Raw genomic sequence first — 27,950 nt, 5'->3', positions numbered from 1 at the left:
TGCAGATGTGTCTGATACGAAATCCTGTCAAATGTGAAATTCGACGTCTAAACCCGATGATGTGAGCCGAATTGATTGTTAGTTCTAACCATCTCACTAAGTGTCAAGAACCGAAAAGTAATTTACAGAAACAAACGAAATAATCACAATTTTTTTAAATACAATTTGTTATTGATGTAAATATTAACATTAATTTTCATTAAAAATCAACCTGCCAAGTAGGCAACAAGGTCAATTGGATCACGTCTACGTATAATACGGGCATTGTAAAAGCCTTGATTCAGAAAAACGAATCGGCCCCGTCATTTCCAAGGACTCAGGCCCATCTAGTAAACCATGTACACTCGCGTGGCTTCTTTGTTGCCCCAAGCAATACTCGGAATACCGATTCGAGCATTTCACCGATTATTGTCTCTCTATCGGAATCTGAAGGTGGAGAAATTGTCAAAGGTTTAGTCGAATTCCGTCTGTGTACATCTATGTCGAGGTGATGGAGGGCGCTGATGTTCCGGCGAGCCTCCGTTAGTCCGCTGCACCTGCCTCTGGTCCCGTCTCAGCTCGTACGCGACTGCAGGTTCTAAAGCTTTTCACTCTTTGGTACTTTCGTTTTGTGCATTTTTTTAAATTTCAATTATAGTTTCATACAGCATGTTGAACATGAATTTGTAGAACATGGGTAGAGTAGCGGTTGCAGCGGCTGTCTCCTTGTGGCTGATACCCATTTCCATTTTAGTTAACCGCATTGTTCCTGATCCATACATGGTAATCCACAAGCTTATTACGTGGAGTTTTTATAGAATCGTAGTAGTTATATATGCTTATTTTATGTTTTTGGGTTGAGTTCAATGCGAAATTTGATGATCGAAAGGTGACGGATTTATTGATGATGTAAAATATAGGATGAAATTTTCCACGTGCCGCAGGCACAAAAGTACTGTGGAGGCAATTTCAGAAGTTGGGATCCAATGATTACCACTCCTCCTGGACTGTGAGTTTGTCTTCCGTTTTCCCTTTTTCACATGAAATTTTAGTTTACAATAGTGGAAGTTCTGTATTTTGGTGAATAGTTTTGTGCCTCAGAGTAATTTCTCGGCCTAGGATACTTGTTCGTTATGGATACTCATGTTGTGAGTTGTGACAGTATCGATTGGATCTTAAATCTTAATGGTTTTTAATGGGAAATTGTGATCATCTTAGAATGGGTACAGTTTAATAGTTTATCACTCCTTTGCATGGAAAAAATGTCAATTAAGAATTTAGATGATGTTAACTGGAAAAAGGAATCTCTTGACTAGACTCAATTATACTGAAATCACCAACGAAGTTGATTTAATGTAATTTTAAACTTCTGCAGGTACATTCTGTCACTTGCCTATGTCGCCTCTTTGTTTCCAGGATTGTATTGTCTGCGAGCAGTGTCGTCATTTTCTGACTCGTGCTCTACTTCAATTCTACGACTCACCAATGGTGTATTGACTGTAGTATGTAGCATTCTGATTTATGAGTTAATAACCCATTTGAGGCCTTCTATCGATGACAAGAAAGCAACTCTTTGTACTTTGGTTTTGTCGTTGTATCCACTGCACTGGTTCTTCAGTTTTCTGTATTATACAGATGTGGCATCCCTAACTGCAGTGCTGGCCATGTATCTTTTTAGTCTGAAGAAAAAATACTTCCTGAGTTCACTAGTAAGACCCGAGTTGAATTGTGTGGAATGACTGCATCATATATCTTGTGTGTGTATTTAACTTCTTTGTGGTGCATATTTGTTCCCTAGGGTAGCTTTAATATTTTATATAGACAATTTTGATAAAAGAAAGTTCTTTTCGACATTTGTATTCAAATAAATTTAGCAGCACTCTCATGGCTCATATTTGAAAGCCTAAATGTCTTCTTTGTGTTTGCAGCTTCTTAAACTTCTTATTATCTGGGACCCAATAAGTTGAATGTACTAGTTTATAACTTTATATTAATTATCAATTAAGGGTTCGGCAAACACAATCTTTTTCAGATATTCTCACTATGCTTATCTTTCTTGATGCCAAATGGGCATTTGAAAACTACAAGAGTAGTCGACAATCAAATTAAAAGTTCTTTGGATTGCAATTTCTCTTTAAATTGAATTTGATCTTTGATCCTATTTATGATAAAACGTTATTCTCTTATGTATTCTCAGTGCAGTAATGATTGTTGTTGGTCCATTTACCTGTAGCTTGGAGCCTTGTCTGTTTTGATGCGTCAAACAAATATCATATGGATGCTTTTTGTTGCATGCGCTGCGGTTATAGATTTTACACACTCGCATAAAAATGATTGTTTGAAAGTAGATGAGTCCAGCATGTCCAAGGAAAAGGATACCCAAATTGCCGACAATAGAGGTGCATCAGTGGCCACAAAATTGAGAAAACGAAGGAACGGTAATGGTTTGGGTAGTCGGAACAATGTAACATCCCAAGCATCTGGGCCTACCACTTCTTCATCAGGTTACATCTAATTTTCATGCAAACTCTATATTGCGCTGAATTAGTCAGCATTGATATGCCCACCGGAAGCATTAGTTTTTCCTATGTAGTCAATGTATTTGTATCAAGGTACCATGGTTGTTGCATAGCCTTGATTAGCCATCCGGTTAACTCTCGTTACTTCTTTGTATTTTAGGTGTTTCGTTCCATAATATTATTCAAAACCCGTCCTTTTATGGTGGTTTCTAATTGTGTTTTTGAAAGAAAACTATATGGTCTTGGGTTGCTAACAGTACATCTATGCCGTTTCTGTCTATTACAGGATTATTCGATGAGATTTGGGATGTAATTATAATTTCATGGCATTTCCTATGGGAACTTCTGGCTACCTTCAGTCCCTTCTTTGTAATATTCATGGCATTTGTTGCTTTTGTTTGCTGGAACGGGAGCATAGTTCTTGGTATTGCCTTCTGCTGTTTAATTTTTTAATTTCTAGTCTTTTGGATTTTAATTTCTCTATTGTTTTTAAACTATGAGTACTTACAAATAAATTATGGTTCCCTTTTCCAGATAGAGAATCGTAAAATCCTATTTTTGCTCTCAATTTTGCAGGTGCTAAAGATGCACATTCTGTTTCTCCACATTTTTCCCAGTTACTGTATTATAGTCTGGTTTCTGCTCTGTTTATGGTTCCTGCTCACTTCTCTTTACAGCAAGCAGCAGTTCTTTTCAGGCAAATGTCCAGGAACAAAATGTTCTCTTTCTTTCAGTCCATTGTGGCGTTAACAATCTGCTTTCTTTCTGTGAAAATTTTCAGGTCTGACCTCTTAAGAAGTTTGTGATTGTCATTGATTATTATTCCCCTTTAGCAATCTATTCAGGATGAATTTGTTGCGCAGAGTTTACAGTCATAGTGCCACTTCATTCTTGTCATACTGCTGTCCCTCGGTGGCTTATCATGGTTATATTATGTATCTATAAAAGTTAATTATAGCCTGATTTGCTAAAACTGACTGAATTCTAATTCTTTCAAGAAATTTGTAGATCTGTCTTGATTCAATGTCGGCAAAATCATAGTTCATTTTTTTAAAAGTTAAATTCTGCCTCAACATATTTTCACCTTCACAACTTAATTTAGAGAAGGAATACCGATTCATATGTGCTCTTATGAATATCTGTAAACTCTTGCAGCATTGCTCATCCATATCTCCTTGCCGACAATCGACACTATCCCTTTTATCTCTGGCGAAAAATCGTCAACTACCATTGGTCAACAAAGTACCTTATGGTTCCCCTCTACGTGTACTCAATGTTTTCTATTGTCGCTAATTTGGGTTTGTACAAAATTCTATCTGCTGTTCCTCTTTATGGCTATGAACTATGCAAGTCTTGTGATTAATTTTCTTGTTTGTCTTCTGGCAGCAAAAGGTCAGAAGAAAATCTGGGTTATGGTGTATATTTTGGCTTGTGCTGGAGCACTCATCCCTACACCATTGGTTGAGTTCAGATACTATACTGTGCCCTTCTACTTTTTGATTCTGCACACCCGTATTGATGATAACAAGAGTTGGCTTATCCTCGGTACCCATTATCTTGCCATCAATTGCTTTACAATGTTTATGTTCCTTTTTAAACCATTTTCTTGGAGCCATGAAGCTGGGACACAGAGGCTTATGTGGTGAACTCAAGTCCAATAAATAGGGAAAGCATATTTTTTGCTGTTCACGTGGCTCCAGCTTTAAAATACTACGATTTGGCTAAAAAGTAATTGTTGCAATGGAATACGAAATAGTGAACACATTAAGAATGGTGCACTTGAGTTGTTGGAATTACGTTTTGGGTGCTTATTTCTTTGGTTGGAAAGGTCAAGATTATCATGCTTGAGATGAGAACTGTCTCGATTCTTAACAAGCCATGCTCCATTTTTCGTAGCAGAAGCTGTTATTATGTATGAATGAAATGTAGGGGCAAACGTTGTGCTATTAAACTATAGAAACGTTATTCGTGCATCATAGCTTTGCCAAGCATTGAACAGTTGGTGTGAGAAGAAGCTTTACTGTAAATTTTGCTAGGAGGCAAGGTAGTAGTTGCCCAGAATTCAAGGTGAATCATAATTAAGCCGATCACCCCTTCTCTTTTTGGATTTGATCCGGGGTTCGAGCCTGAAATAGAATTGGAACTATTTTTATAGCTAAGGAACAGGCTTTTTTGAATTCACAACTCGATATTGCAGAACATGGATAGAATATTGGCCGCAGGATAATCTTATAGACTAATCAACACAGCCCCCACCATTCGACGATGGATAAGTATTAAGCATTAACGTTTTTTAAAAAATTACATACAAAATACTATAATCCAAACATATAATTTATTGATTAGATTATTCAACTATTTGCATAGATAAACGAAGCTAGCTTTAAGATTTTAAAATGTTTCCGAACAGAAAGGATGCGTGGAGTAACCACATCAAGAACGTGAATGAAAACAAAACAACCCAACGCTCACCTTTCCGTAGAACCAGTCCGCCAACTTCACACTCCACAATCCAAACAATCTCATTCCTTTGGATTATATATAAAAGCCCATCTCACAAACAAAAATCGATTGAAGAAAAATTGGTCGAACTTTACTTTTTATTGCGGTAAGTAGCAGAGGATTGTTTCAATCAAAAGATGTGCTGCGGATCAAGAGTATGCTGTTTCTGCATGTGTGTGATTCTAGTGGTGATTGCTTGGATTTCTGTTCGGATTTGGGGTTTTCAAAAATGGATTCCACAAGTTGAAAGATTATGTGCATGACGTGAATGAAAGCGCCGCCTTTCGAGGACGACCCTTACTGGATTTTTCGGCGCTCCGCCGCCATTTTAGCGCTTTTCAGTGATCTCAGTTGGTTCCTGTCCTTGAGCTTTTTTCCCTATTGTAATTGTTATTTCTCAGTTTGGATTGGTGTTCTTTGTGTCTCTATTAGATGGGATGGATTGCTCTTTTTAAAATTGACGAATTCTTTTAGTGGATTCAGAACCTTTTAATCTGAATAGTTCTTGGTTTTGTCTCAAACAATAAAGTAATCTAATCAAACATACATTTTTGTGAAGATATCTTGGATTAAACCACACTCTTCAGTCGAGAGAATGTAAGCTGAAGCCCCATTATAGTCCATTTAATCTCCAATAATAAATTAAAATTCAAAACTTTAATCATCCATGTTTTCTATTAAGTTTGAAGATCACAAAGGTAGAGGCTAAGATATAAACTACATATATTTGTATTCCTGCAGACGCGAACCCTCGGATGGTTGAGCAATGGTTTGTGCAAAACGAACCAGTATTTCTTCTAGAGAATCTCCTGATTCAACTAGTGGAGGATTTCCATTGGATGTTTCTGGATCCAAAACATCATATTCCCCTCTGTTTATCTCCAATCCATTCATATGGTAGTAGGTATAAGGCCACGTTTACATTGACTGCAATGTGACAACAAAATCATCTTTCCAGCATTAAAAATTTCTAAATCTATTCCTCATCCGAATGCCAATCAATTTCAATTAATTATGTTCACAATTTACGTCAACCCATTTGAACTAAAGAATATATAGCCCGAACCCGAAACCATATCTGTTGGTCCAAGATTCTCAGTAGTCAGAACCCTTTCCAGGCAGCAAGAACTTCGGTAAACAATTCACCAACCAATTCTCTATCAGCACACTGCACAAACGCATTCAGATCATCTCCAATATCAAATATCTTACCGAACTTCACCAGATAACGCAGACACCCATTCTTCAGTTTCGGCAGCTGATAAAGAGAAGCATTCTGCAGTCTTTCCAGAACATTCTTAGAATCAATATCTTCAACCAAACTGTCATGGCATGCTTCTTTCAAATCCGAAACATCGTACTTATCGGCTGCTCGAAGAAGGGCTAACCTGTGTGTAAGAAATTCCTCGTTTTTTATGTTTCCGTATATGTAACTCAAGAAAGCTTGGCAGGCTTCGATGGACATGTCGGAAATGTTTACGGATGAGAGTTCTTTCTCTCTGAGATTGTGGGAGAACATACTGCGGAAAACGGGGGACCTGGTGGCAAGAACTGCACGGTGAGCTTCTATAGTTTTGCCGTCAGAAGTGTGGATTGTGATATCTGCGTGGATACTCTCGGACAGCATTCGGCCGAGGGAGGCAAGGGCTGTCTCATTTGGTGGTTTATGTATAAATGTTTCGTTCCATATTGAGCAAGCTGATGTGCCCTGTGTACGTTACGAGCTGGAATATCAAATTATGTGCAAGTGTTCCAATATATAGAAAATGTATCTATTACAGGCTATAATTAACCAAATCCGAGTGGTGTTTATGTCAGTTAATCTTGTAAAAAAAAATCACATCTTTATCTTATATATATATATTCTGTTGATGATATCTTACTTCTGAAGAAGATGCAATTTTCAAGTCAAGAAACTCAACGTCAATTATGAACTTTCCAGTTAATGGACCCTCAATCGTCCATACAAAATCCTCGTTGCTCTTCACCAATTTATCACTAACATCTGCAAATGAAACAGAATCAAAATCATGCATAAAATCATTCTCTGTCGCGGATTCGAGATTATTTTCACTTTACCTGGATGAAACAAGCACTTGCGATCACCCGCCGAGGAGATCACTCTGATTCTGAATGATGCGATCGGAGGATTTTCCCTCGTAAAATTTGATATCTCCGGAAACAATTTAATGGACAGAGATCGATTCTTCTCTACAGACAAGTACCTTCAAACAAAATAAATTTCAAGAACTTGTTCCTCTGTTTCTTGGAATTCTCGTAAAACAGAGCACCGGTGACATATATGATAAAAACATATGTCAAGAAATATTCAGCAAGATGAATTGAAGTGCATACCAATTCCATTTCCCGATCTTGAAAGGATCTGATTTTCTATAAGTGAAAGAAGCCAAGTTCTCGATCCGCCACTGGACAAGACGGGAGGTAGTATCAACCCGATATGCAGACTCACTCATCCTAGAGAAGGCGAGCGCCGCCGTGATTTCATGGATACAATCGAAAATCCCTTCCAGCAACTGATCTCTGTGCTTTCCCAGCTTTGCTTTTAACTCTCTTCTTCATATATTGAACGGTTCAATCCGCCGCCAACACTTACTTCCCCCACCCTTTCTTCTTATATGATCAAACGTAGTTTTGCTCTTTAAAAAAGTTTTGGAAGTAAATATTATTGCTTTCTGGAGAGAAACCACTCGAGTGTGGAGGTTTCTGAGACGCAAGGTTAGGCTTGATCATGCTTTACGCCATTGATGATGAATAAGTTCTTCCCCAGTTATTTTTCTGCTATGCCTTTGTTTCTTTAATCCTCTGTTTTTGAGTGAGGTTACTTTTTGTTGCCTTGCACGGCACTTGAGGTATATATGCAAAGATTTTGATCCCAAAACTTTGGTTAAAGGTAACAAAAACTACTTGCAATTTGTCCAAAATATATACTATTGGTTTCTCAAAAATTTATGTGAGATAAACAGATATTCTATTTGGGTCATCTATAAAAAAATATATTAATTTTTATGTCAAAAATATTATTTTTTATTGTAAATATAAGCAGAATCAACTCGTATTACAAATAAATATTAATGAGACTGTATCACAATAGATCTGATATGCTATTTTAATATATCTAGTAAGAAACACATCTATCACACGTGAATGGACAAATTACAAAAAAATAATTCATATTACAATACTAAAGTAAAAATTTTAGATTAATGCACTTTACAAAGATCAAATTTCATATAAACAAAATATATAGTTCGTTGTTCAAGATATTTATTTAAAGCTTTTATTATTTAATTTGAATTTTCCACTTTTTTGTTCCTTTTGTTTTCTAGTTTTGCTTTTGACTCGTTTAGTGATGAATACTGATAAATTTACATCATTTGGTATCAGGGACGGAGCCTCAGGCTTGATTTTTGGGCTTATTTAAAAATATGGATTGAGTTTTTTNAATTTTAGCCTACAAATTTTTAGCCCAAGATCGAAATTTTTTCTGGCTACGTCCCTGTTTGGTATATCAATTATTTCATATTTTTGATTTTTTTTTCTTTTTCGTTGGAGTTGTGTTTCTTGTAGCATTAATCTTCTAATAATGTTATTCTTGCAAAATGTTCATTTTCTCGGAACTGATCATAATGTTAATCGATATTTATACATTGTCAATCGAAAAAGTGAGATACATGTCATTAATTGACGAGATGAGTAAAGCTTCAAGAGTAATATAAATTTTTTCAATTTCGCCTCAGTGTTGAACATTCTCTCCCCTAAATCTACAAATTTTATGTATACTTTGTTTTACGCAGTGTCGTATACAAAATTTTTAGTAAAAATACTGATCTTATATTTTCAAATTCACTTATGAGATGTTTAACTCTATTACTTGGTCAAGTCTAATTAATATAGTAGACGTACATTTATGAATTTTTTTGGCCAAAACCAATGGAAAATGGATCTAAGTTAACTGATTGATGAATAATATAGATTTATCTTCTTCGATATAATTTGGCATTGCCATTATTAACATGTACACGTGTTGTTTTTTTATGAGATGAGAAGCATTTTGGTCAATAAATTTCTCAAAATGTTTCCCAGAAACACAAAGTAGTCATATCTATTATTACTTGGTTATGTTATAATGACAAAGATGGCGTGTGTATACAAATTGTTCCACTTGTTTAGAGCTTGGACCGTCGATTAAGTTGGTGGGCTCATCTTTTTTGAAACTTATAATTATAACTAGTGGAAAGAGGGAAAATTATTGTCCCCCCTCTTTCGGATTAATTTGTCGGGAAAATTGCAATTTCAGTCATATACATATATATGTACATACGATACTATGCATTCAACTTGATCTAATCTAGTCTAGTTGGTCTCATCCGTTGCTCATTTGATCTCTTATATATATTACAATTCGAATCCCAATTGTAGTAAAAAAAACTTGCTCTAGTGTGGAAAGTGTCGAACCAACTGAAAAAAACTAAATGAATTTAAAACCATCAAGCTGTGGCCACACACTGACATTACCCATATGGATGGGTCATGGAAGCAAGACGATAGCGACCGGGTTGGACCGTTGGAATCTTTAAAATATTTAAATATTAAAATCTTATTTGGCTTTGCTCCAATTACCGGTTGACAAGAAAGGAATCTCTTGCAAATGGGCCATAATATTTTGTTGGCGTTTGAATAGTTCAAGCAACCAAACTATTTATTAAGTAATAATAATATTCGTCATATTTTATGAACACATTATTTAAAATATATTTTTACAGATATTTATACTATATAGTGTCAAATCATCTACGTTTATATTTGGATTAATGTATTGATTTCAAATATATTGAAATGCATTTTTATATTTCTGAACATAAACTTAAAATCTAACTCTGACTTGTTTTATATTGTTTCTTGATAAATTTCAAGTTCACCTGATAATGAAAACATTTGAATTTTATTGTTTAATATTTTATCGATCGTTTCAAACTATAAAAATATAATTGAAATCAATGGATTTCAATTACGATTACAATTTATTGAAATTCAGCTGATATGATATATCAGTCTTTTTCATTCACCAAACGAAAGACTTTATAAATCGGGCTTGCATGATTACAAGGGGAATGGAGTAAAATGGTTGGGGTGATGTATAATCAATCAATCGTTGATCAATTAATTGAACATCGTTTTCGGTTACTGAAGGGTCGTTCAACTACTTGCTTCATATTTTCGACAAAAACGACATTTTATTAAGTGATATTTATTGCTATTATAATCATATGTCCAACTTTGACAATTCCTCCATTTTTATGGTGTTTGGGTGTTATTTGTTTTGTATTCTAATTTGACTTAATTTTCATCAATCACTACTCGAGTTCTACGCGCAATTTCATCCCGTCTCATTTATTTAAAAAAATTCCTATTTGACCCTTATTTAATGAATGATTTAATTGGATAAAAAAATTGTTGGAAAGCAAATTAAATAAGGTTATGTTGGTAAAAGAGTAGAGAATAATATTAAATATGAAAATTGGACTACATAATTGAGTCTGATGAAAAAGAATATATAGGTTTTAACATGTTTAATTAGAAATTCTAGAGTATGTGCACATAGAGACGTCAAATAGGCTATATCCGCCTCACGGAATATTTCACCCTTCGTGTGGGGGCAATGTCCCATGTGTAGATCCACGGTCCAAATTTAACCACAAGTACTTGGGGTCCACTTTTTTTTAACATCACAAATGTGACTGAATCTGGACCATCCAAATCACGTGGAGTAAGATCGAACGTTCTCCGCCTCACCCCAACTCAACCCCACCCTAACCCTACCAAACAGATAATTCTGGTTGGAAATTTTTCAACCCGCTCAAATGACTTGTCTAATTGTCTGATATAATTGAAAACTGACTCGACTCACCCAACCTCATCAGATGAGCGGGTTGGTTTGGAAAATTTTCAACTTGTCCAAACGGTGGGGAAGGAAAATGGTACGTGTCCAAATTGAAAGGATGTTGTTATATGATCAATTCAATGGAAATTATGTTATATGGACCTGCGCATGTGAACTTTTGACCCCGACCGAATCTGTATAATATTCTCCTCACAATTTCCGATTCAGATTCCTTGAATAAAGGTATGGTCCCAGATTGCTGGGCGGAAGCCCAAATATAGCAAATTGATGTATTTAGATTTCAATTAATTTTAGAGTGAGTCTAATGTGAGACCGTCTCACCGATCTTAATCTGTGAGACAGGTCAGCCTTACCCATATTAACAATATAAAGTAATAATTTTAGTAGAGATGTCAATGGGGCGGGTATGGCTAAACCCAAGACCCGCCCCATGAAGAAAACTTGGACCCATTACCCGCCCCACCCCGGTTAAATATTCTTCGGACCCACCCCACCCCGAAAACGAAATGGGGCCGGGTAGACCCGCGAGACCCGTGAGACCCGAATTTTTTTAAATGAAAACAATAATCTTCTTATCACATGACTGAATTATGAAACAAACAATCCTCTAAATACAACACAATAGAAAACTAATTCATGTCTTCGACCACACTTAATAATAACAAACAAATTATTTTCACGACATAATGAATCACATAAAAAAAAAAGTTACCAGCTCTCCAACAAAAAGTCTTGACATCCTCAAAAATAAGTCATAACAGAACTTAAACAGATCAATGTAAAATCAGCGAGTAAGCAATCTTTCTGACACATTATTCAGGATCATCTTCCTCTTCATCAAGAATGGTGGAACAAGTTGGTAAATTACTTGAAGAATTACTTACAAAATTAAAGAGAGAAAGTACATTGAAAAAATAAAACTGTAATTCAAAACCGTAAAAAAAATGTAATTTAAAGAGAGAAAGTATAGTAACAAAATTAAAATGAAAGTACAATGACAAAATAAAAATGTGATTTTATTTACCTTCCACGTCACCTCACAGCCATCTTCGCGAACACATCAATTTATATCCACATATATGGGGCGGGTATGGGTTGGGTATTATAGGACCCATGACCCGCCCCATACCCAGACAGGTCTCAAAAATTGGACCCGAGACCCGCTCCATGACCCATTTAGTATGCCCAAACCCGTCCCAGATGGGGTGGGTCCATTGCGGGTCTGGGTAAAACCCGGACCCATTGACATCCCTAAATTTTAGCATAAAAAATAATACTTTTTCATGGATGACCCAAATAAGAGATCCGTCTCACAAATACGACCCGTGAGACCCTCTCATACAAGTTTTTACCTTAATTTTAATGGATAAAGATATCAAAACATTGTCAATCATTTATTTACTTTACAGAGTTATCTTTTTCCAACATCATGAGATTGAACAATAAATAAATAAATATCCAAAAAGTTAGCACTAACTCGTCATCATCATATCATATAATATACAGCAGTAGTTGAAACTCAAGTGAAGCAAATACATATAAATATAATTTTATTCACACATATAAGAATTCAAATTTGGAATGTGTGTGTGTGTGTATATATATATATATATATATATTTATTTAAACTCTTTAAATAAATTAAAAGATGGTTTTATGACATTATGACAAGCGGTAGCTAGTCGCTTTTATCTATCCACAATGTATATAAATAACTCAAAACAACATATGGTTTGTATCAATATAGGCACTGGGCGGTCGCTTTAGAACAGTATCGATGATTGCATAATTTAATATATTGATTTTTATTTAAAAAAACTTGTTCAATATATTTTTCAATTACTTTGTATCAGATAAAGATGAGTAATTTGTCATTGATTTGGAGTTTGCACATGATATAGATGAATTATTGAAAAAATATGTTAATGAACAAGAAGAATCAGATATTTAAGGAAAAAAGATAAAACGTCTGGACGATAGGCGGTGGGTAACCGTCCTCTCGCCTACCATTGAGTGGTTTCCAATGAGAAATATGGAGCCATTATTCGGGTTCGGGTCACAAAAATTTCGGCCGTATGGTAATATCGGAATTACATGATTGATTTTGGTATTCAGGTGCGTTGGGGTTGTTAAACTCGTCTTTAGAGAGAACCGATTCATCCACTATCAACACGCTTTTAACGCTAACAATGTCCGCGAATTGCAATCGCTTCCTCAAGGAGTTGGCCAAGCTTACTGAATCCACGCCTTCTCCAATCACCACCATATGATTTCTTTCTTTCGAAATCGCCACATTGGTCACACCTATCACATAATATGGAATTTATTATTAAATCAAACAATTTCAATTTTTTGAAGTATAATATTGTTTATAGTATAATAACGTCTCGTCGAGTGATTGTACAATTCGTTTTTTCTAAAATTATATATACATTTCTAAGTAACATAAGATAAAATGATAGGGGCAACATAGTAAATCGCGTGCTTGTTCAATCTTGGTTTTGTTTCTCATTTGTTTTTCTTTAATCAATTTTTGTAATATACAAAATAGAGACATTTATGTACCTTTGGTTTTTGAGGCAATGGACATGGCTTTTGCTCTACTTTTCTCTTCATTTATGGGCACATGAAGCACAATCTTTTGCTGCCTCGACGGATTATCAAACAACATGGTACAATATTATACATAATAATATCAGGAAACAAAAAAAATATATATTGAAATTCACTCATACATAAATCGATATGTTTCGTTCTGAGTATGAAATTGAGGTTCATTATATAACGGAATACACACACTATTAAAATGGGTCGGTTACCTTCATGATTTGTGAGTTATTCTTGTCTTGCAGAGAAAAAGCCTGCATCATTTTGGTCATTGGTTTCGATATGTTGAGGTTGTTCTTGTAATATATGTATGTATGTATAGGAAGAATTTATATTTGGAAGAATTAAATAGCCATAATCAAGGGGAGATGATATAGGATTTCTTGGAGAATTTATTACTTGTATGGAATGTGGGCATTGAGATTTAAAAACTTTTGTTTGGCTTAATAAATAATCTTTTTTGTTTTTGCAATTCAATAGTATGCATATCAATGTCAAGTGTGTATATATATAGTTTTGATATCCTGCACACCTATCGTACACACCTATGTGAGCATCGATGAGGTGTCACTCATCCATTGGATGTGCAATTTTTCTATATTTCATCACATCGAATGGGTGAGTGACACCTCATCGGTGCTCACATAGGTGTGCACGGTAGATGTACATGATATCAAAAATTAGAAAGCTGCTGTGTTGGAAGAGTTATATATACAGGCACCAGCATGATTTTGGTCGTGGTCAGATGTTTCAAATGGCATTTAAATGCATTGAATACAATTGAGGTTAATGTCAAATTCATTCACATTAGGCATACTTTTTTATATTTGTTAGCAAATATGATTTGCTTTGTCTGACATAAATAAATAATTTTACCATTTTCGATGGAAATTTATTTTTAAGCAATTATCTTACTAACTTAAAATTTTCATATTCAAAATGTAGGATTTTTTTTTTTTTGATTGAAATGACAGTTAAAAATTTAGGTTAATTAGCACAACTCAAAATAGACAAATCAAATCAATTTTTGAATCACAGTGCAGCAAATCCTTACCATCGCAGGCAGTACACAGATTTGTCTTTATTAGGGAAGCAAATATTGGATAGGGAAAATTGGTTTTTTAGAAATAATAAGTCTAAAAGATTGATGGATCTGATCCATAAAAATTGATTCGCAAAAATTGATTCGCGAGAGGATGAGTTTTTATGTTTGTTCCCTTTTGAAATGAGGCCACTACAAAAACAAAAGTAACGCAAGTTATATGTAGTACAAAGCATTCTTGTGTTTCACAAATTTCTTCACACACATATGTCGTGGCTTAATTACATTTCTTCAAAGATTGGTAACATAAAATTCTTCGAAAAATATTGTATAGAAGATTCTAAATTGTCGAATGAAACCTTTGAAGCAAGTAGAAGAAATTAAAGATTAGCGTAGAGGAAGGCCGAAGCGAGTCTCTTCCCGATATCGATGGCTCCGGCCAAGCTGAGGTGCACCACATCCAATGGTTTCACCTCCGCTCCTTTCCCGTCCACGGTAATCACATTTCTTAGTTTTATTCCCATCTGAGCTTCTCGTATCTTATCCTTGTATTTTCCGAGCCCACTTGCAAGCACCACCTTCAAACAACAAAATGTATACTATAAAGAGTTGAGGTAAATTAATAAAGATTTATTAAATGTATTATTTGGTACCACAAAAACAGGAAGATCAGGCATCCCTATATCAGCTCGAAAATCCGTGATAAACTTTTCCAGTCTCCCACGATAGAGTTGAGCATTTTGGAGCGTCAATGAGTCATTCTCCCCCTGGTACCAAAGCATCGCCCGGATGCGGCCTCCTGCTTCGGACGAAGCATTAGACCTTATCACCAGTTGATTGTAGTGCGGTGTGCCTTTGCTCCAATCGCTCAAAAACGTCTCCCCATGCGCACAAGGGACCAAACCGATGGTCCCGATGCAAGGATCCCACTCCAGCAATGCATTTGCGAACGGAATTCCAGGTCCAAATCCCACTGGTCTGCCAACATCTATGCCCAGGTGAAGAGGGTCTTTTGCCGTGACCCATCTCTGATTCGCGTCGAACATGAGGATCTGTGGATTGGGGTGGAACTCTGGGGGCTTGGTGTTGTTGTAATCTCTTGCTCGACCCGACATGTTGCTTTGTCCGGCCAGGATGAATATGCTTTTGTCTTCGTTTGCAGATAGAAGAGATAAGAGCAGAAAGGAAATCGCAAGGAAACTTAGGTTCTCACCCATTTGATGATGAGAAAAGGAGAGGATTTTCAATAATTTGCGGACGGGTTTGCAGGATAGATCGAGTGAGAAGATGGATTAAAGGAGAGGGGGGTTACATTTCTCTTCATAGCATGCAGTGCCTCCGTATGTGAGTTGACATGCATGTGTACTTTAGTATGGTCAGGTGATTGAGTAAATGAGAGATAACTTGGTTTTATGATGTTATTAATTAAAAACATACGTTTCAGTGACAGTATTATTGACTCAGAAAGAGGAAGTCGATTACATGAAATTGTTTTTTCATTTTTCAACTGAAGGACATCCATTCTAATTTCTATGGGGTCTTGGGTTCATAAATCCCGCTTATCAATGGAAATGGATTGGTGGATCGATCACACGATGAAGCCATCATACGGATTCAGATAATAAACCAGATTTTCAGTATAAATTGACGGTAATTAGCGACGGTGAATTGAGAATAGTTGCAATTTGATTCGAGCCGTCTTTAATTCGGTGACATTAAAAAAATAAACGTAACAAGCTTTCAAAATTGAGATCCTTAATTCTTATAATCGCACGCACCCATAGAAAAAACTCACCTTTTAATTTTTGTTATAAATAGTAAGAAGTCGAGAGAAAATTGGTCGAAAGAGAGTGATTCGATGCGATATTTTTTCATATTGTTCATTTAATTTTATTTTTTTCTTTCTGGTTTCTCAATTTACTTGAACTAATCTTTGTCCCAAGATCAAAATGAATTTTACAATATGGTAAATATCCTTCCGATTTTTTAAGCGCATCACGTAAAGCGTAAAAGTAAAACTACGATAAAACACATGTGACCACATTACTGGACCCTTTTAATAAATTAAAGGGACACCCACAGAACCTTAACCTAATCTTGCTTACAGCCTGCGTTTTGAGGGTACTTTCTTAATGGGTAAGCATAACATCCTACCGCACTAAGTTAATATCACTAAGGCTGAGTTATTATAGTTCCGACGCATCATCCATCTACAACACGCCGTTGATTTTATGGCCATTTGACAGTTCAGATTCTCCCTCGTTAGAATTCCAAGAAAGTGCAAAGTTGCACTAGTTCTTTGTCAGGGCATTTTCCTTTTATGTTTTGTTTATCCCTTGCACCATACACTAATTAATAACTAATAAATCACTATGGAATTGAAATATTTTTAATTGTGTAGTTAGCGCCCAAACACTTGTTTTTACCACAAGGTTGGGTTCATGTAGAAGAAAACAATTCAAACCGAATAAACTTTAGATCTGAAATTCATCTCCTTTTGATGCAGTTTAAAGAAGTATTTGGCCCCCACTAACAATTGAAAGCTTCTTTTTTTTTTTTACCCACTTTACTAACATCCCTCACCACACTTCCAGTTTCATTCAATAATAAACAATCATCTTCGTTTTTCCTTCTCGGTTCTTCATACATAAGATTTTCTTGATTTTTATTCTCATAAAAGATGCATCCACTCCCACCACCACCGCCCTACACACCTTCTACACACAAGCAAACAAAGCCATCTCCTCTTTATCAAATTGTCTCATCTAACCAAGCCAAGAATCACCAGGGTTTGTCACCAGAGGGTTCACCATATAGTAGAAAGCTCAGATCAAGAGAGCAACCGATTCTCCGGGAACCTCGAAGGACTAACCCAATAGTATGGTGTGGTGCAATCCTGTGTTTGATATTTAGCTTACTTCTCATCTTCTTTGGTATTGCTACTTTAATCATTTTTGTCGCTATCAAGCCAAGAAATCCAGTTTTCGACACTCCAGTGGCGAGTCTTAACGCTATCTACTTCGATTCCCCAGAGATTCTAAATGGTGACATAGTGTTTCTTGCTAATTTTTCGAATCCAAATCGGAAATTATATGTTAGATTTGAGTACCTGTACATTGAACTCTACTTTTCAGAGAATCTGATAGCAAGCCAAGTTCTTCAACCCTTCAGTCAGAATCCAGGAGAAGCACGGTTCTTATCGGTCCATTTGATATCAAGCTTGGTGCATCTGCCGCTAAACCTGTCTCTGGAACTTCAAAAGCAGGGGCAGAGGAACAGAGTTGTCTACAACATAAAAGGAACTTTCAGGGTTAAAGTTAAACTGGGTATGGTTCATTATTCTTATTGGTTGCGTGGGAATTGCCAATTAGAGATGACGAGCCCGCCTAATGGTGTCCTCGTAACCCACAGCTGCAGAACCAAGAGATAAGAGAAGGAAGAATGTCCTCCTCACACCTACTGCGTTATTGTGTATTTATGAGGCTTTGATCTAAGCTATAGTTTTTCATGATAATATTTTTCGAATGATAAAGTAGTATGGAGGTCCGCAAAGCAGCCTAAAAGTGCTAAATAAGTGTTTTTTAATTGTGGCACACACAAAATAGTCTCAACCAACCTGGAGGTTTAAAACTGTTCCAAACCTACAGATCACATGGGCAAAACTATTATGTACCAGATCATCAAAAAATCAGAGTACAGACTTTATTGATCCTAAAGATTAAGCATTAATTGGTACTAGCGGTAAAGCGAAGGGTATGCTCATTCAGTCTTAGCTGAAACATCATTAAAGAGGATGATTGTATGAAGAAGCCATTCTAGGTGTTTTCACTGCTTGATCGAATCCATTTCTTAGAAATTAATCATGTATTAGAGGAAGAGTGGCATTATCAAGTTGGTCAGATACACCGAGAAGATGTTGCATAGAATCCATCAGTATTGCTCGGTATGATTCAGAATAAGTTCACATGTAAGCTCATCTAGTCTTGGCTTCCTGATACATGCAAAATTCAGGGTGTCGAAGGCAAATTTTCCGTTGTACTAATGTTATAATGTATAGATAAAAGTAGTCTTCATTAACTTATCATTTTAATAAGCATCAACATTTCATGGCCTTTAATGTTCGCCTCAGCTATCATATATATTAAAATATAAAGTTCTCATGCAACCAGGTCTCCATAAAGAACAGCATGCAACTCGACCATTAAAGGTCCCATAGCATCAAATCATCAATCATTCCAAGAGGGCTAGTAACTGGGATTATTCTATGTTAAACCCTGAAGTATTTCTCCATGTTTTCTTTGATCATATCAATATATATATAAGCTTCCATAAACATCTAATGATATTGAAATAGGGTGATAAACAAACTATTTATAAAGAAGCAAAACCAAACCTTAATAAATCGTTGTTAAGACCTTTTAGAAAGCCACCATAGGATAGTGCTTAGCACAATCAACAAATCATGCATTTAACTCTTCAACAAATCTTGAAACATAAATTCCACTAGCCACAGGTCTCTTTCTCCAATATCCCCTTAATTCCCAAAAAACCCACATTTCTTGATTCTTTGAAATCATTCGAGCTTCACAAGTTAGATCCATCATTTTCACCAACCATAAATTCCACATTAGAATTTCCAACACTCTCTTCAGATTAATCACAGGCCCAATGATTTCTTCAGCATAAGTTCACTGTAATCAAGCACCCACTTCTCCGAGGAGATGAGCTTTAATACAACCCAACATCAGGCGACACACTCATAATCTCATCTAAACACCAGCCTTAAAAAACCTGAACATGCGAACACTTTAGAATAACTGTTCAGGTGCTGAAAAACGATATTTCCAGTGGGTTGAAGTGTTGCATGTTCTCCAATCAAATCAATAAGCGTAATATAACATTAGAATGCGATTTCTCAGCTAAACTAAATAAGGGAATAGCAAAAGCCAGATGATAAAATTTCTCAGCTAAACTACATAAGGGAATAGCAAAAGCCAGATGATAAACTGATCCACAAAACATAAGGGTAAAATCATACGCATATATCTGATTAAAACGATACTCAAATGAAAGTAACACAAGAGGAAACGATGAAATGGCGATATATTTATGAAGCACTGCCTTCAACAGAACTAAAACATACAATCCCATCGATGAATCCTAATGCAATGTTCGAATACCAAATCTACAGAAATTTGAGAATCCCAGCAACCAATCTAGCATTGGATTAACCTCCAAAGCCGTAAAGAGTGCGCCCTTGCCTCTTGAGAGCGTAGACGACATCCATGGCCGTCACCGTCTTGCGGCGAGCATGCTCGGTATAAGTAACAGCATCACGGATGACATTCTCGAGAAAGATCTTGAGTACGCCACGAGTCTCCTCGTAAATTAGGCCGCTGATGCGCTTAACTCCACCACGACGAGCAAGGCGTCGAATAGCTGGCTTCGTGATACCCTGGATATTGTCCCTCAGAACCTTGCGGTGGCGCTTTGCTCCACCTTTTCCCAAACCCTTTCCACCTTTTCCTCTGCCCGACATATCTTCAAATCAGGGTTGCTTGAACAGAAAAGATCAATTCGATTTAACAGATACTGGTGGGAGGGAGCTTGCTGATATAGAAATCGTGATCTGTGCTACAATCAGCGGACATAATTGCGATCCGAGTCATGTACTTTCTGAGCCGTTGATAGACTCATCGACGGTTACAAATTGTCTGATGATTTCGGTAAGGATCTGACTGCCATTTAATATTTATTTGTTCAGCGCAAATTTCACTGTGTGGGTTACACAACTGTTACCTTACCTTTAATTTAAATAAAATAAAAAATAAAAAAAATAAATTATATAAATAATAAAAAAATTATTAACAAACCAAAAACTTGTGAAACCCCGCAGTCCCTTTTTGTTGCCACGAAGAACACAAAAATATTGTTTGATTTGTATGAGAAAGGGTGAGTGATTTTTAATTTTTTATTTATCATTATTTATCATATGTTTGGTGTGCATGATTAAGATTATTATAGTCTCGTTAAACTCGCACCCGACCTGCACTGTATGCATTATTATAATCTTGTTGGTGGTTATATAATCTTTTGGAGAGAAGTGATGATGTTTGATTAATTTAAATTTGGCAAAAACTTATGTGAGACAGTCTCATATGTCGTACTTTGTGAGATGTATCTCTTATTTGGGTCATCCATGAAAAATATTACTTTTTATGCTAAGAGTATTATTTTTTATGCTGAATATCGGTAGGGTTGATCCGTCTCACAAATAAAGATTCGTGAGACCGTCTCACAAGAGACCTACTCTTTAAATTTTCTTTTAATATCCTAAAACTTAAAATAATTATAAATTCAACAAATTTAATAATTTTTTAATTTGACTAATATTATAAATAATTTAATTATTATTGATCATATTTTAATTATTATTATATTATTTTTAACCATAAAATTATATGTTATTAACTATTATTTAATATTCAAATTTGTATTGCTATTTAAATTATCATAATAAATGCATAATTATGTTATTATCAAATTTTAATTATTTACTATAATATTAATCAATTTTTTAGTTGTTTTCAAAAATTGAAATTAATGAAAATTTAATAATTAATATAGTGTTTTAATTTTATTTATAATTTTTTAAATAAATTAATTCTAGAAATTTTATTTATTTATTCAATCATTTTAACAATATATTACTAATTAATATATGATAAGTACGTTTTAGTAATCATAATATAATTAACAAAAATAATCAATCAAATTAAAATCATGTTAATTATTATATAATTTATTATAATGTATTATTTATCTTTAATTTTTATTTTATAATAACTCTTATTATATATCATTTACTTATGCTATCATACGAACTAAATGATGCCTAAGCTGAATGATAAGTATTGTTACATCATTAGTTCTAAAATCTTTGGACAACAGTTTATTACATGACTTGCACTGTTTTTAAATTATTTCATCTAATATTTTTATATTTGAAATAACCTGACAGAATTATTAATTAATGCATACAATTTAATATCTCAAATGCAAGTTTTTTTTTTATTTAAAATTACTTTTGCATATTTTCAAAAGAAATATTTTTTAGATAATATAAATTCGGACAATTATTAAAACTGTTGAATTATAACTAACAAAAATAAAAAGAGGAAGTAATTTAATTTGAAGAGGCGAAGTTTTTGGTTTTTTAATATTTTGTTAAGCCCCTTTTTTCAATTTTTATTACTTATTATATTATTTATTAAATAACCCAAAAAATTGGCTCTATTTTATTATATTCCCAAAAAAATTATTATATAAATTTTCTTAAAAAATAATTTCTAAAACTAAAAACAATTCTTATAATCTACACGCATGTTCCTTTCTGCATGCCAAATGGATCATTCGTGATATTATTGGTTTGGAGCCTCACATATTTTAACATGGTGTCTTGCTTTTTTTTGGCAAGACAGGCCTCAGATTTGCCTTTTAAGTTACAAATTGTGTTTGCATCTCACTGTTTGCATTATTACCGAACTAGAAGAAATCTTCTGTAACCATATTTATTGATTATGAAAAACATGTATTGATTATGATCCTGATGCCAAATTGCCTAGTTACAGAGAATCAATGGATTATCACGTTTACAGGCCACCTTGACTTACTATACATTCACAAGAAGATACTCATCCGGCATTATCAGCAGAGAATTCGAAAGAGCAGTTAGAGGACCCCTGCAAAGCCACCTTCTTCGGAGGAGGTGTAATGTGAGTAGCTGATATGCTTCCCTTCAATACGTCGGTCTCTGATCTCACAGGGTACATATGCCGAATTTCTTTTAGCATCGCTACTACATCTTTCATCGTCGGACGATCATCCGGACGGGTGCTGAGGCACAGAAACGCGACAGCCATTGTTTGTAGCATTTCATGTATCTCTGTGTCACCCCTTCCTCTTAGCTTTGGGTCCAATACGTCGACTGGGTCATGCGTACTCTGCATGTGGTTGTGAACCCATTGAACAAAATGTGCACCATCTGGCAGTGTTGGGTCTAATGGGTGCCTCCCTGTCAGCACCTCTAAGAGGACGACCCCAAAACTGTAGACATCACTCTTTTCTGTGATGTGCTGCGTCGAAGCATGTTCTACAATGAAAGGGATAAAAAGTACTGATTAGTTTACTAGGACTTAGGGATGAAAAGTATAATCATTGGTGTTGATTATTAGTATTTTTCTTCAAACAAAATATTATACACACCTGGTGCAATGTAACCATAAGAACCAGCTAAATGAGGCCTGTGGTTCTGTTTTGAAGTCCCTATATGGTCAGATTCACCATTGACAAACCTTGCCAGCCCAAAGTCAGCAAGATATGGCTCCATGTTAGGGCCTAAAAGAACATTCATGGCTTTGACATCACCATGCATGATGGGGATAACACAGCCGTGATGCAAGTACTCAAGAGCATGCGCTACTGCCAATATGACTTCGTATCTGGCCTCCCACTCGGCACCACCCTTGCCCACACCATGAAGAAGTGAACTCAGACTTCCATTAGGAAGATAATCGTAAAACAACAATTTTACTGTGCGGTTGGAACCCCACCCTAGAAGTCGAACAATGTTCTTGTGCCTGACTGAACTAAGAGTCCGGATTTCAGAATTGAACGCTTTAGATTCCTCAGATGACCACATTTTTTTCACAGCTAGTGTCATCCCATTATGAACGGTTACCTTATACACGACACCAGAGCTTCCAGTCCCAATGACATTAGAAGGTGTGAGATTTTGTATGATGTCCTCAACTGAGAATTCCATCTTTTGATAAAATGTCATCTCCCAAGCGTCATTTTCCATGGATTTACCTTTATCATTGTGGATTCTTACTAATAAGTATGTACCTAGCAGCATGAGCACGACACTGACGCTAACAAGGATTGTCAATGCTATCGTCATGGTAGATTTTGCGTGTAAAGAATCTTGCATGCTGTCTGCTCGAGTGATAACTTCACTGGGGACGTATAGATTTTTGTTACCTGCAAGGTCGCTGGGAGGCAGCTGGTGAAAGAATGGGGTATTCGGCAATTCACCTGAGAAATCGTTAAACGACACATTAAGGGAGACAAGGTTTTGAAGGTTTATGAGAACTTCAAGCTTTCCTGAGAGTTTGTTGTAGGAAAGATCAAGAACTCCGAGTTTGTCAAGATTCGAAAATTCAAATGGGATCTCGCCGGTAAATCGGTTACAGCTTAAGTTGAGAGCAATTTCAAGTGACGGAAGTCGACCCAATTCTTTGGGTATATAACCAGAAAAACCATTGTTTCCAAGATCAAGCAACTGTAGCTTAATGCAGGACATGATCTCAGATGGAATATAGCCAGAAAGCTGATTTTTCCCGATATTAAGTTTGGTTAGCTCGGTTAGCGAACCAATTTTAGGAGAGAGTGTGCCGGTTAGCCTATTGCCTGAAACGTCCACAAACTGCAGATTTTTGGGAAACTCATCTGGCAGAGGTCCCGCGAGTGCATTAGAGTGAAGATCAAGAAACTCAAGGTTTTGGCAGCCAGAAATTGAAGGAGGAATGCCCCCCTCAAGTTGATTGTTACTCATGTCCAGGAAACTTAAAGTTTTCAAGTTTCCAATTTCTGATGGAATAGTACCCCCGAGACTATTATCACTTACCCTGAATCTGTACAAATTTGTACAGTTTCCAATGTCAGGTGGTATAAATCCTGACAAATTGTTGGAAATCAAAAGCAGTTTCGTCAGGTTTGTCAATGCAAAAATCTTTCTTGGGATTGGGCCAAAGAGCTTATTGTAAGAAAGATCAAGAGCTTGGAGATTCACACAATTAGATAAAGATTCGGGGATACCGCCAGTTAAGTTGTTCTTCCAGGCGAAAAAAAGATTCAACCTTGTTAGTTTGCCGATCTGAGCTGGGATTTGCCCCGAAATTCCGTTGTTATCTACTTCCAAATGAGTCAGAGCTGCGCAGTTTGTTATCTCCGTGGGTATGGTACCTGATAATTGATTGACACTCAGCTGCAGTTCCTCAAGCTTGGAAACCTGTCCAACACTGGTTGGTATGCTTCCTGTCAGCAGATTCTCAGACAAATCTATGACCCTTAAATCACTGCAGCTTCCTATCTCCCATGGGATTGTGCCAACCATGCTGTTTTGCCATAGCAGTAGGTTCTGAAGCATTCTGAGTTCCCCTATTCGCCTTGGAATCCAACCCGTTATTGAATTCTGATACAAGTACAAATTCTGCAAATCACTGCAGTTGCAAATACTTTCTGGGATGGGACCAGACAACAGAGATGTGTATATAGCTATTGTTTGTAGCTTCTTGAGCATCCCTATCGATGACGGTAAACTTCCGGAAATTCCTGTTTCAGCTAAACCAAGCACGACCAAGTTGCTGCAGTTTCCAATCTCCCAAGGCAACTCACCCTTAAGATTCTGATTCCCACCTGCTCTAAATGCCTCAAGATTGTTCATTTTCCCTACGCTCTTCGGAATCTCGCCGTTGAGCTGATTGTCAAAGAGCATAAGACTCCTAAGACTGGAGAGATTTCCAATTTCGAAAGGAATGCTACCATCCAAAAGATTTGTATTGAGATTCAACTCTTGCAACTTACTTAACATGCAAATTTCAACCGGAACATCCCCAGATATCGCATTATCGCTTATATCAATCACAACCAGCTCATGGTAGTCTCCCACCTCCTTTGGGATGGCGCCGGTGAGGTTCACGGATGAAAGAATGAGAGTGTTCAAGAACTTGAGGGATTGAAAATTCGAAGGCAATTGCCCTCGCAAGTCAACTGCTTTCATGATTATCTTCACCACATCTCCATTCGAGTTGCAATATATCCCAAACCAATTGCAGGGATATCTGTCCGAAGAATTCCAAGATTGAAGAACATTTGTCGATACATTCAACGAATTCCTCCATGCTAACAGAGCTTGTCCCTGCTCGTCAATGCATAAACAAGAAGAGAAGAGTATAGAGCTTATGATAAGTAGAAAGGTGTAAGAGAAGATAATATTATTATGACAAGTGAAATAGTGATTTCTTAAGGGTGCAGGCATTGCTGCTGCGATCAAAGAGCAGATGACCAGTTCTTTGGGATTGCTGAGGGGAGAACCCCATGTTTTGTTTATAGCTGAAAAGCAGAAGATCTGGATCCAGGTACACTTTTATTTTTTTATTTACTAAATTATTTGGAATTTGGTGATTAGTGAAGATGGTGATGCAGATTGGTTCTTTTGGATTCATTTAAGTCCAAAATTATTAATTTGGGCACTGTCAGTTTTATTGGCCAATCTTGTTATTCTGTTCGTTGAACCGAAAAAGTTTAGATAAAGATACAAGAATCGACATGGTTCTGTATAACTAAATCTATTTGTAGTAATCCCTTCAAGAATTAAAATCAAGACATGGTTATGCATGATTATTTCATTTCTTGGTTGAATCATAGAAATGACTTGGTTGATCAGATCAAATCATAGCTACATGTCATATGTAATGAAACTAGCAATGAGTTGCGGATCGATATCGTTTTTAAGTAAATTTATTGTTTTTATCCTCTTAATTATAAATTCTATGATGATTTTTTTTTAATCATTATAAAAATATAAGGACTTGATCAACGTATATGCTCCGCCATTTTTTTAGCTTGAGAAAAATGTTTGTTATAATTAGTTTTCGAGTTCAATATATCATCCCAAATGTGAGTTATCAAAAAATGCGTTGATCACATGGTTTTCGTACATATCTTTGTCATTTTCTTTGCTTTGTTTCTTTTATCCCTTCTTTTTTTATATATAGAGAAATTGATCTTTTCTCTATATGATGTTGTCACCTTTGATTACTCTGTCGAGGTCGAATTATTAAATGCACATTTAATTTACAAGTGGCATAACAACCACATGATACTCATAACGAATAGAGTACCTTCTCACCCGAAATAAAAATTTAAATTCTTTTTTTTTATTTTATTAAATTTCATGCCAAATGTGGACTTTGCTGCAAGAAAATATGGGTAGGATGCATCTCTTAAGCAAATTAAACAAATTTTTAACAAAGTAATTACGATATAATTTCTTGCTAAATGTTAGTCAAATAAATGGATCTGTATACTAAGAGAGAGGTTGCCATTTATTGCGGGGACTTGTGACCGTAGCTACACGTAGTGAAAATGAATGTTATTTAAAAACCATATTGATCAAATGGACCATTAGCGGCTAAATAATTAAATCTTCTTTATTGATGTCAGTATATATATAAATGTGAAGCCATGCTATTTTAATTAATAGAAGAGGAAGGTCCACATTCTAATGAAAGTGGTATTGTGAAGGTCCGTTATCTTAATCATGACTTATTAATATGTAATCGTGATTAATATCAGTTAACAATAGAGAAATGAGTTAAAAAGTTATGTTTGAGCTTACAAAATTCCGACGTGACTTTCCTGTTAAGTACAAGTATACTCACATAAGATTCAATGATTAATAAAGTTTAGAAATCCTTTAAAAAAATCATTTTCGATCCAATCCAGAATACGTACGTTGCTGATGACATAAAAACTTTAAAAGTCCTTAAAAAAAAAAACAAATTTGTAATCAATTTTGTATTTTTTTGTGTTAATATATTATATAAATTTCTCAGTCGGTCACATTTTGTTTCCCATATGTGCTAATACATACATATAAGGCCCATCGCAACATTTTCACGTATGTATGTATTAGCACAGATAAAATTGAAGGACAAACTTTGTACTCTTAGGGGGCGTTTGGTTGATGGGATAAGGTGGGTTTATTTTTTTTCTTATTCCTCGTTTGGTACGCGTGATTATTTAACCAAGTCAATCCCTCCTATGGATGATTAAGTTATATTAGGTAGGTTAAAATAATACCTCCTCACCCCTTAGGATTATTTATCCCACTCTTAATCCATCTTATTTTTCCAATTTTACCCTTCTCCTAAATTCAAACTCACCACCACTTCCTTCCACCGACAACCCCCACCGCCGGCCGACGACCACCGCCGACCGCTGACCGCCGACCGCCGACCACCGCCGACCGCCGCCGACCGACGACCACAGCCGGCCACCGCCGCCGCTTCTGGCCGACCACCGCCAGCCGCCGACCGCCGCCGGAGTGGAAGAATAAAAAAAAGGGCAATTTTGTCATTTCATCAAAAAATTCAAAATTATCCTACACTTAAAAATCTTACCAAACATACTACCATATATTACATACCTACGACAATCATTTTTTTTATCATTTACATACTAATCATTAATTTATTTTATCATTCAACCAAACGCAGCCTTATATATATTAAAAAAGGATTTTTGTTCCACC

The 27,950-nt window shown here is 35.8% G+C and overlaps 8 protein-coding genes across 10 annotated transcripts; 3 read left to right on the top strand and 5 right to left on the bottom strand.

Moving 5' to 3' along the window:
• The first annotated feature begins 345 nt into the window (after positions 1 to 345).
• On the top strand, positions 346 to 4,264 carry LOC140988103 (dol-P-Glc:Glc(2)Man(9)GlcNAc(2)-PP-Dol alpha-1,2-glucosyltransferase). Of its 3 annotated transcripts, none has more exons than XM_073457034.1 (9): positions 346 to 574; positions 670 to 762; positions 900 to 988; positions 1,355 to 1,481; positions 2,213 to 2,483; positions 2,785 to 2,922; positions 3,075 to 3,279; positions 3,654 to 3,796; positions 3,885 to 4,264. In XM_073457034.1, exons 2-9 carry the CDS (start codon positions 673 to 675, stop codon positions 4,142 to 4,144), a joined length of 1,323 nt encoding a protein of 440 aa, XP_073313135.1. In that variant the 5' UTR covers positions 346 to 574; positions 670 to 672; the 3' UTR covers positions 4,145 to 4,264. The 3 variants fall into 3 exon arrangements, with proteins under 3 accessions (XP_073313135.1, XP_073313132.1, XP_073313133.1); XM_073457031.1 differs by having other exon boundaries at positions 1,355 to 1,688; XM_073457032.1 differs by having other exon boundaries at positions 648 to 762; positions 1,355 to 1,688.
• A 258-nt stretch (positions 4,265 to 4,522) lies between these two features.
• LOC140988104 (uncharacterized) lies at positions 4,523 to 5,456 on the top strand. Its single transcript, XM_073457035.1, is given in 2 exon segments — positions 4,523 to 5,196; positions 5,198 to 5,456. Coding segments are annotated over 2 exon segments (207 nt in total). The 5' UTR covers positions 4,523 to 5,137; the 3' UTR covers positions 5,346 to 5,456.
• Positions 5,457 to 5,613: 157 nt separating this feature from the next.
• LOC140989065 (BTB/POZ domain-containing protein At1g55760-like) lies at positions 5,614 to 7,866 on the bottom strand. Its single transcript, XM_073458242.1, has 4 exons — positions 7,356 to 7,866; positions 7,080 to 7,225; positions 6,884 to 7,005; positions 5,614 to 6,708 (listed from the first exon to the last, which is right to left on the bottom strand). The coding sequence occupies exons 1-4, from the start codon at positions 7,472 to 7,474 to the stop codon at positions 6,103 to 6,105; spliced, it is 993 nt and encodes a 330-aa protein (XP_073314343.1). The 5' UTR covers positions 7,475 to 7,866; the 3' UTR covers positions 5,614 to 6,102.
• Positions 7,867 to 12,966: 5,100 nt separating this feature from the next.
• Positions 12,967 to 13,806, bottom strand: LOC140987124 (heavy metal-associated isoprenylated plant protein 16-like). Its single transcript, XM_073455530.1, has 3 exons — positions 13,743 to 13,806; positions 13,489 to 13,567; positions 12,967 to 13,227 (listed from the first exon to the last, which is right to left on the bottom strand). Exons 1-3 carry the CDS (start codon positions 13,800 to 13,802, stop codon positions 12,980 to 12,982), a joined length of 387 nt encoding a protein of 128 aa, XP_073311631.1. The 5' UTR covers positions 13,803 to 13,806; the 3' UTR covers positions 12,967 to 12,979.
• A 983-nt stretch (positions 13,807 to 14,789) lies between these two features.
• On the bottom strand, positions 14,790 to 15,905 carry LOC140987122 (probable carbohydrate esterase At4g34215). Its single transcript, XM_073455528.1, has 2 exons — positions 15,226 to 15,905; positions 14,790 to 15,150 (listed from the first exon to the last, which is right to left on the bottom strand). The coding sequence occupies exons 1-2, from the start codon at positions 15,787 to 15,789 to the stop codon at positions 14,953 to 14,955; spliced, it is 762 nt and encodes a 253-aa protein (XP_073311629.1). The 5' UTR covers positions 15,790 to 15,905; the 3' UTR covers positions 14,790 to 14,952.
• A 1,021-nt stretch (positions 15,906 to 16,926) lies between these two features.
• Positions 16,927 to 18,684, top strand: LOC140987123 (uncharacterized protein At1g08160). The gene has a single exon (XM_073455529.1). The coding sequence runs from the start codon at positions 17,253 to 17,255 to the stop codon at positions 18,000 to 18,002; it is 750 nt and encodes a 249-aa protein (XP_073311630.1). The 5' UTR covers positions 16,927 to 17,252; the 3' UTR covers positions 18,003 to 18,684.
• A 973-nt stretch (positions 18,685 to 19,657) lies between these two features.
• Positions 19,658 to 20,178, bottom strand: LOC140988205 (histone H4). The gene has a single exon (XM_073457187.1). The coding sequence runs from the start codon at positions 20,109 to 20,111 to the stop codon at positions 19,800 to 19,802; it is 312 nt and encodes a 103-aa protein (XP_073313288.1). The 5' UTR covers positions 20,112 to 20,178; the 3' UTR covers positions 19,658 to 19,799.
• A 1,960-nt stretch (positions 20,179 to 22,138) lies between these two features.
• LOC140987405 (uncharacterized) lies at positions 22,139 to 25,768 on the bottom strand. The gene is made up of 2 exons (XM_073455894.1): positions 22,838 to 25,768; positions 22,139 to 22,724 (listed from the first exon to the last, which is right to left on the bottom strand). Exons 1-2 carry the CDS (start codon positions 25,671 to 25,673, stop codon positions 22,267 to 22,269), a joined length of 3,294 nt encoding a protein of 1,097 aa, XP_073311995.1. The 5' UTR covers positions 25,674 to 25,768; the 3' UTR covers positions 22,139 to 22,266.
• Between the last annotated feature and the right edge of the window lie 2,182 nt (positions 25,769 to 27,950).

Source organism: Primulina huaijiensis, chromosome 11, assembly GCF_012295235.1.
Source record: "Primulina huaijiensis isolate GDHJ02 chromosome 11, ASM1229523v2, whole genome shotgun sequence".
NCBI lineage: Eukaryota > Viridiplantae > Streptophyta > Magnoliopsida > Lamiales > Gesneriaceae > Primulina > Primulina huaijiensis.
This window is presented reverse-complemented; position numbering and strand designations above follow the sequence as displayed.

Coding starts and splice junctions, on each gene's coding strand:
- LOC140988205 (XM_073457187.1), bottom strand. CDS start 20,111: ATGTCGGGCAGAGGAAAAGGTGGAAAGGGTTTGGGAAAAGGTGGAGCA.
- LOC140988103 (XM_073457031.1), top strand. CDS start 673: ATGGGTAGAGTAGCGGTTGCAGCGGCTGTCTCCTTGTGGCTGATACCC. Junction 1,689..2,212: donor AATACTTCCTGAGTTCACTA/GTAAGACCCGAG, acceptor ATTTACCTGTAG/CTTGGAGCCTTGTCTGTTTT. Junction 3,797..3,884: donor TTCTATTGTCGCTAATTTGG/GTTTGTACAAAA, acceptor GTCTTCTGGCAG/CAAAAGGTCAGAAGAAAATC.
- LOC140987124 (XM_073455530.1), bottom strand. CDS start 13,802: ATGACCAAAATGATGCAGGCTTTTTCTCTGCAAGACAAGAATAACTCA. Junction 13,568..13,742: donor ATAACTCACAAATCATGAAG/GTAACCGACCCA, acceptor CCGTCGAGGCAG/CAAAAGATTGTGCTTCATGT. Junction 13,228..13,488: donor CATTGCCTCAAAAACCAAAG/GTACATAAATGT, acceptor ATTATGTGATAG/GTGTGACCAATGTGGCGATT.
- LOC140987405 (XM_073455894.1), bottom strand. CDS start 25,673: ATGCCTGCACCCTTAAGAAATCACTATTTCACTTGTCATAATAATATT. Junction 22,725..22,837: donor TTATGGTTACATTGCACCAG/GTGTGTATAATA, acceptor CTTTCATTGTAG/AACATGCTTCGACGCAGCAC.
- LOC140989065 (XM_073458242.1), bottom strand. CDS start 7,474: ATGAGTGAGTCTGCATATCGGGTTGATACTACCTCCCGTCTTGTCCAG. Junction 7,226..7,355: donor AAGATCGGGAAATGGAATTG/GTATGCACTTCA, acceptor TTTTGTTTGAAG/GTACTTGTCTGTAGAGAAGA. Junction 6,709..6,883: donor AAATTGCATCTTCTTCAGAA/GTAAGATATCAT, acceptor TAACGTACACAG/GGCACATCAGCTTGCTCAAT.
- LOC140987123 (XM_073455529.1), top strand. CDS start 17,253: ATGCATCCACTCCCACCACCACCGCCCTACACACCTTCTACACACAAG.
- LOC140987122 (XM_073455528.1), bottom strand. CDS start 15,789: ATGGGTGAGAACCTAAGTTTCCTTGCGATTTCCTTTCTGCTCTTATCT. Junction 15,151..15,225: donor CTGATCTTCCTGTTTTTGTG/GTACCAAATAAT, acceptor TGTTGTTTGAAG/GTGGTGCTTGCAAGTGGGCT.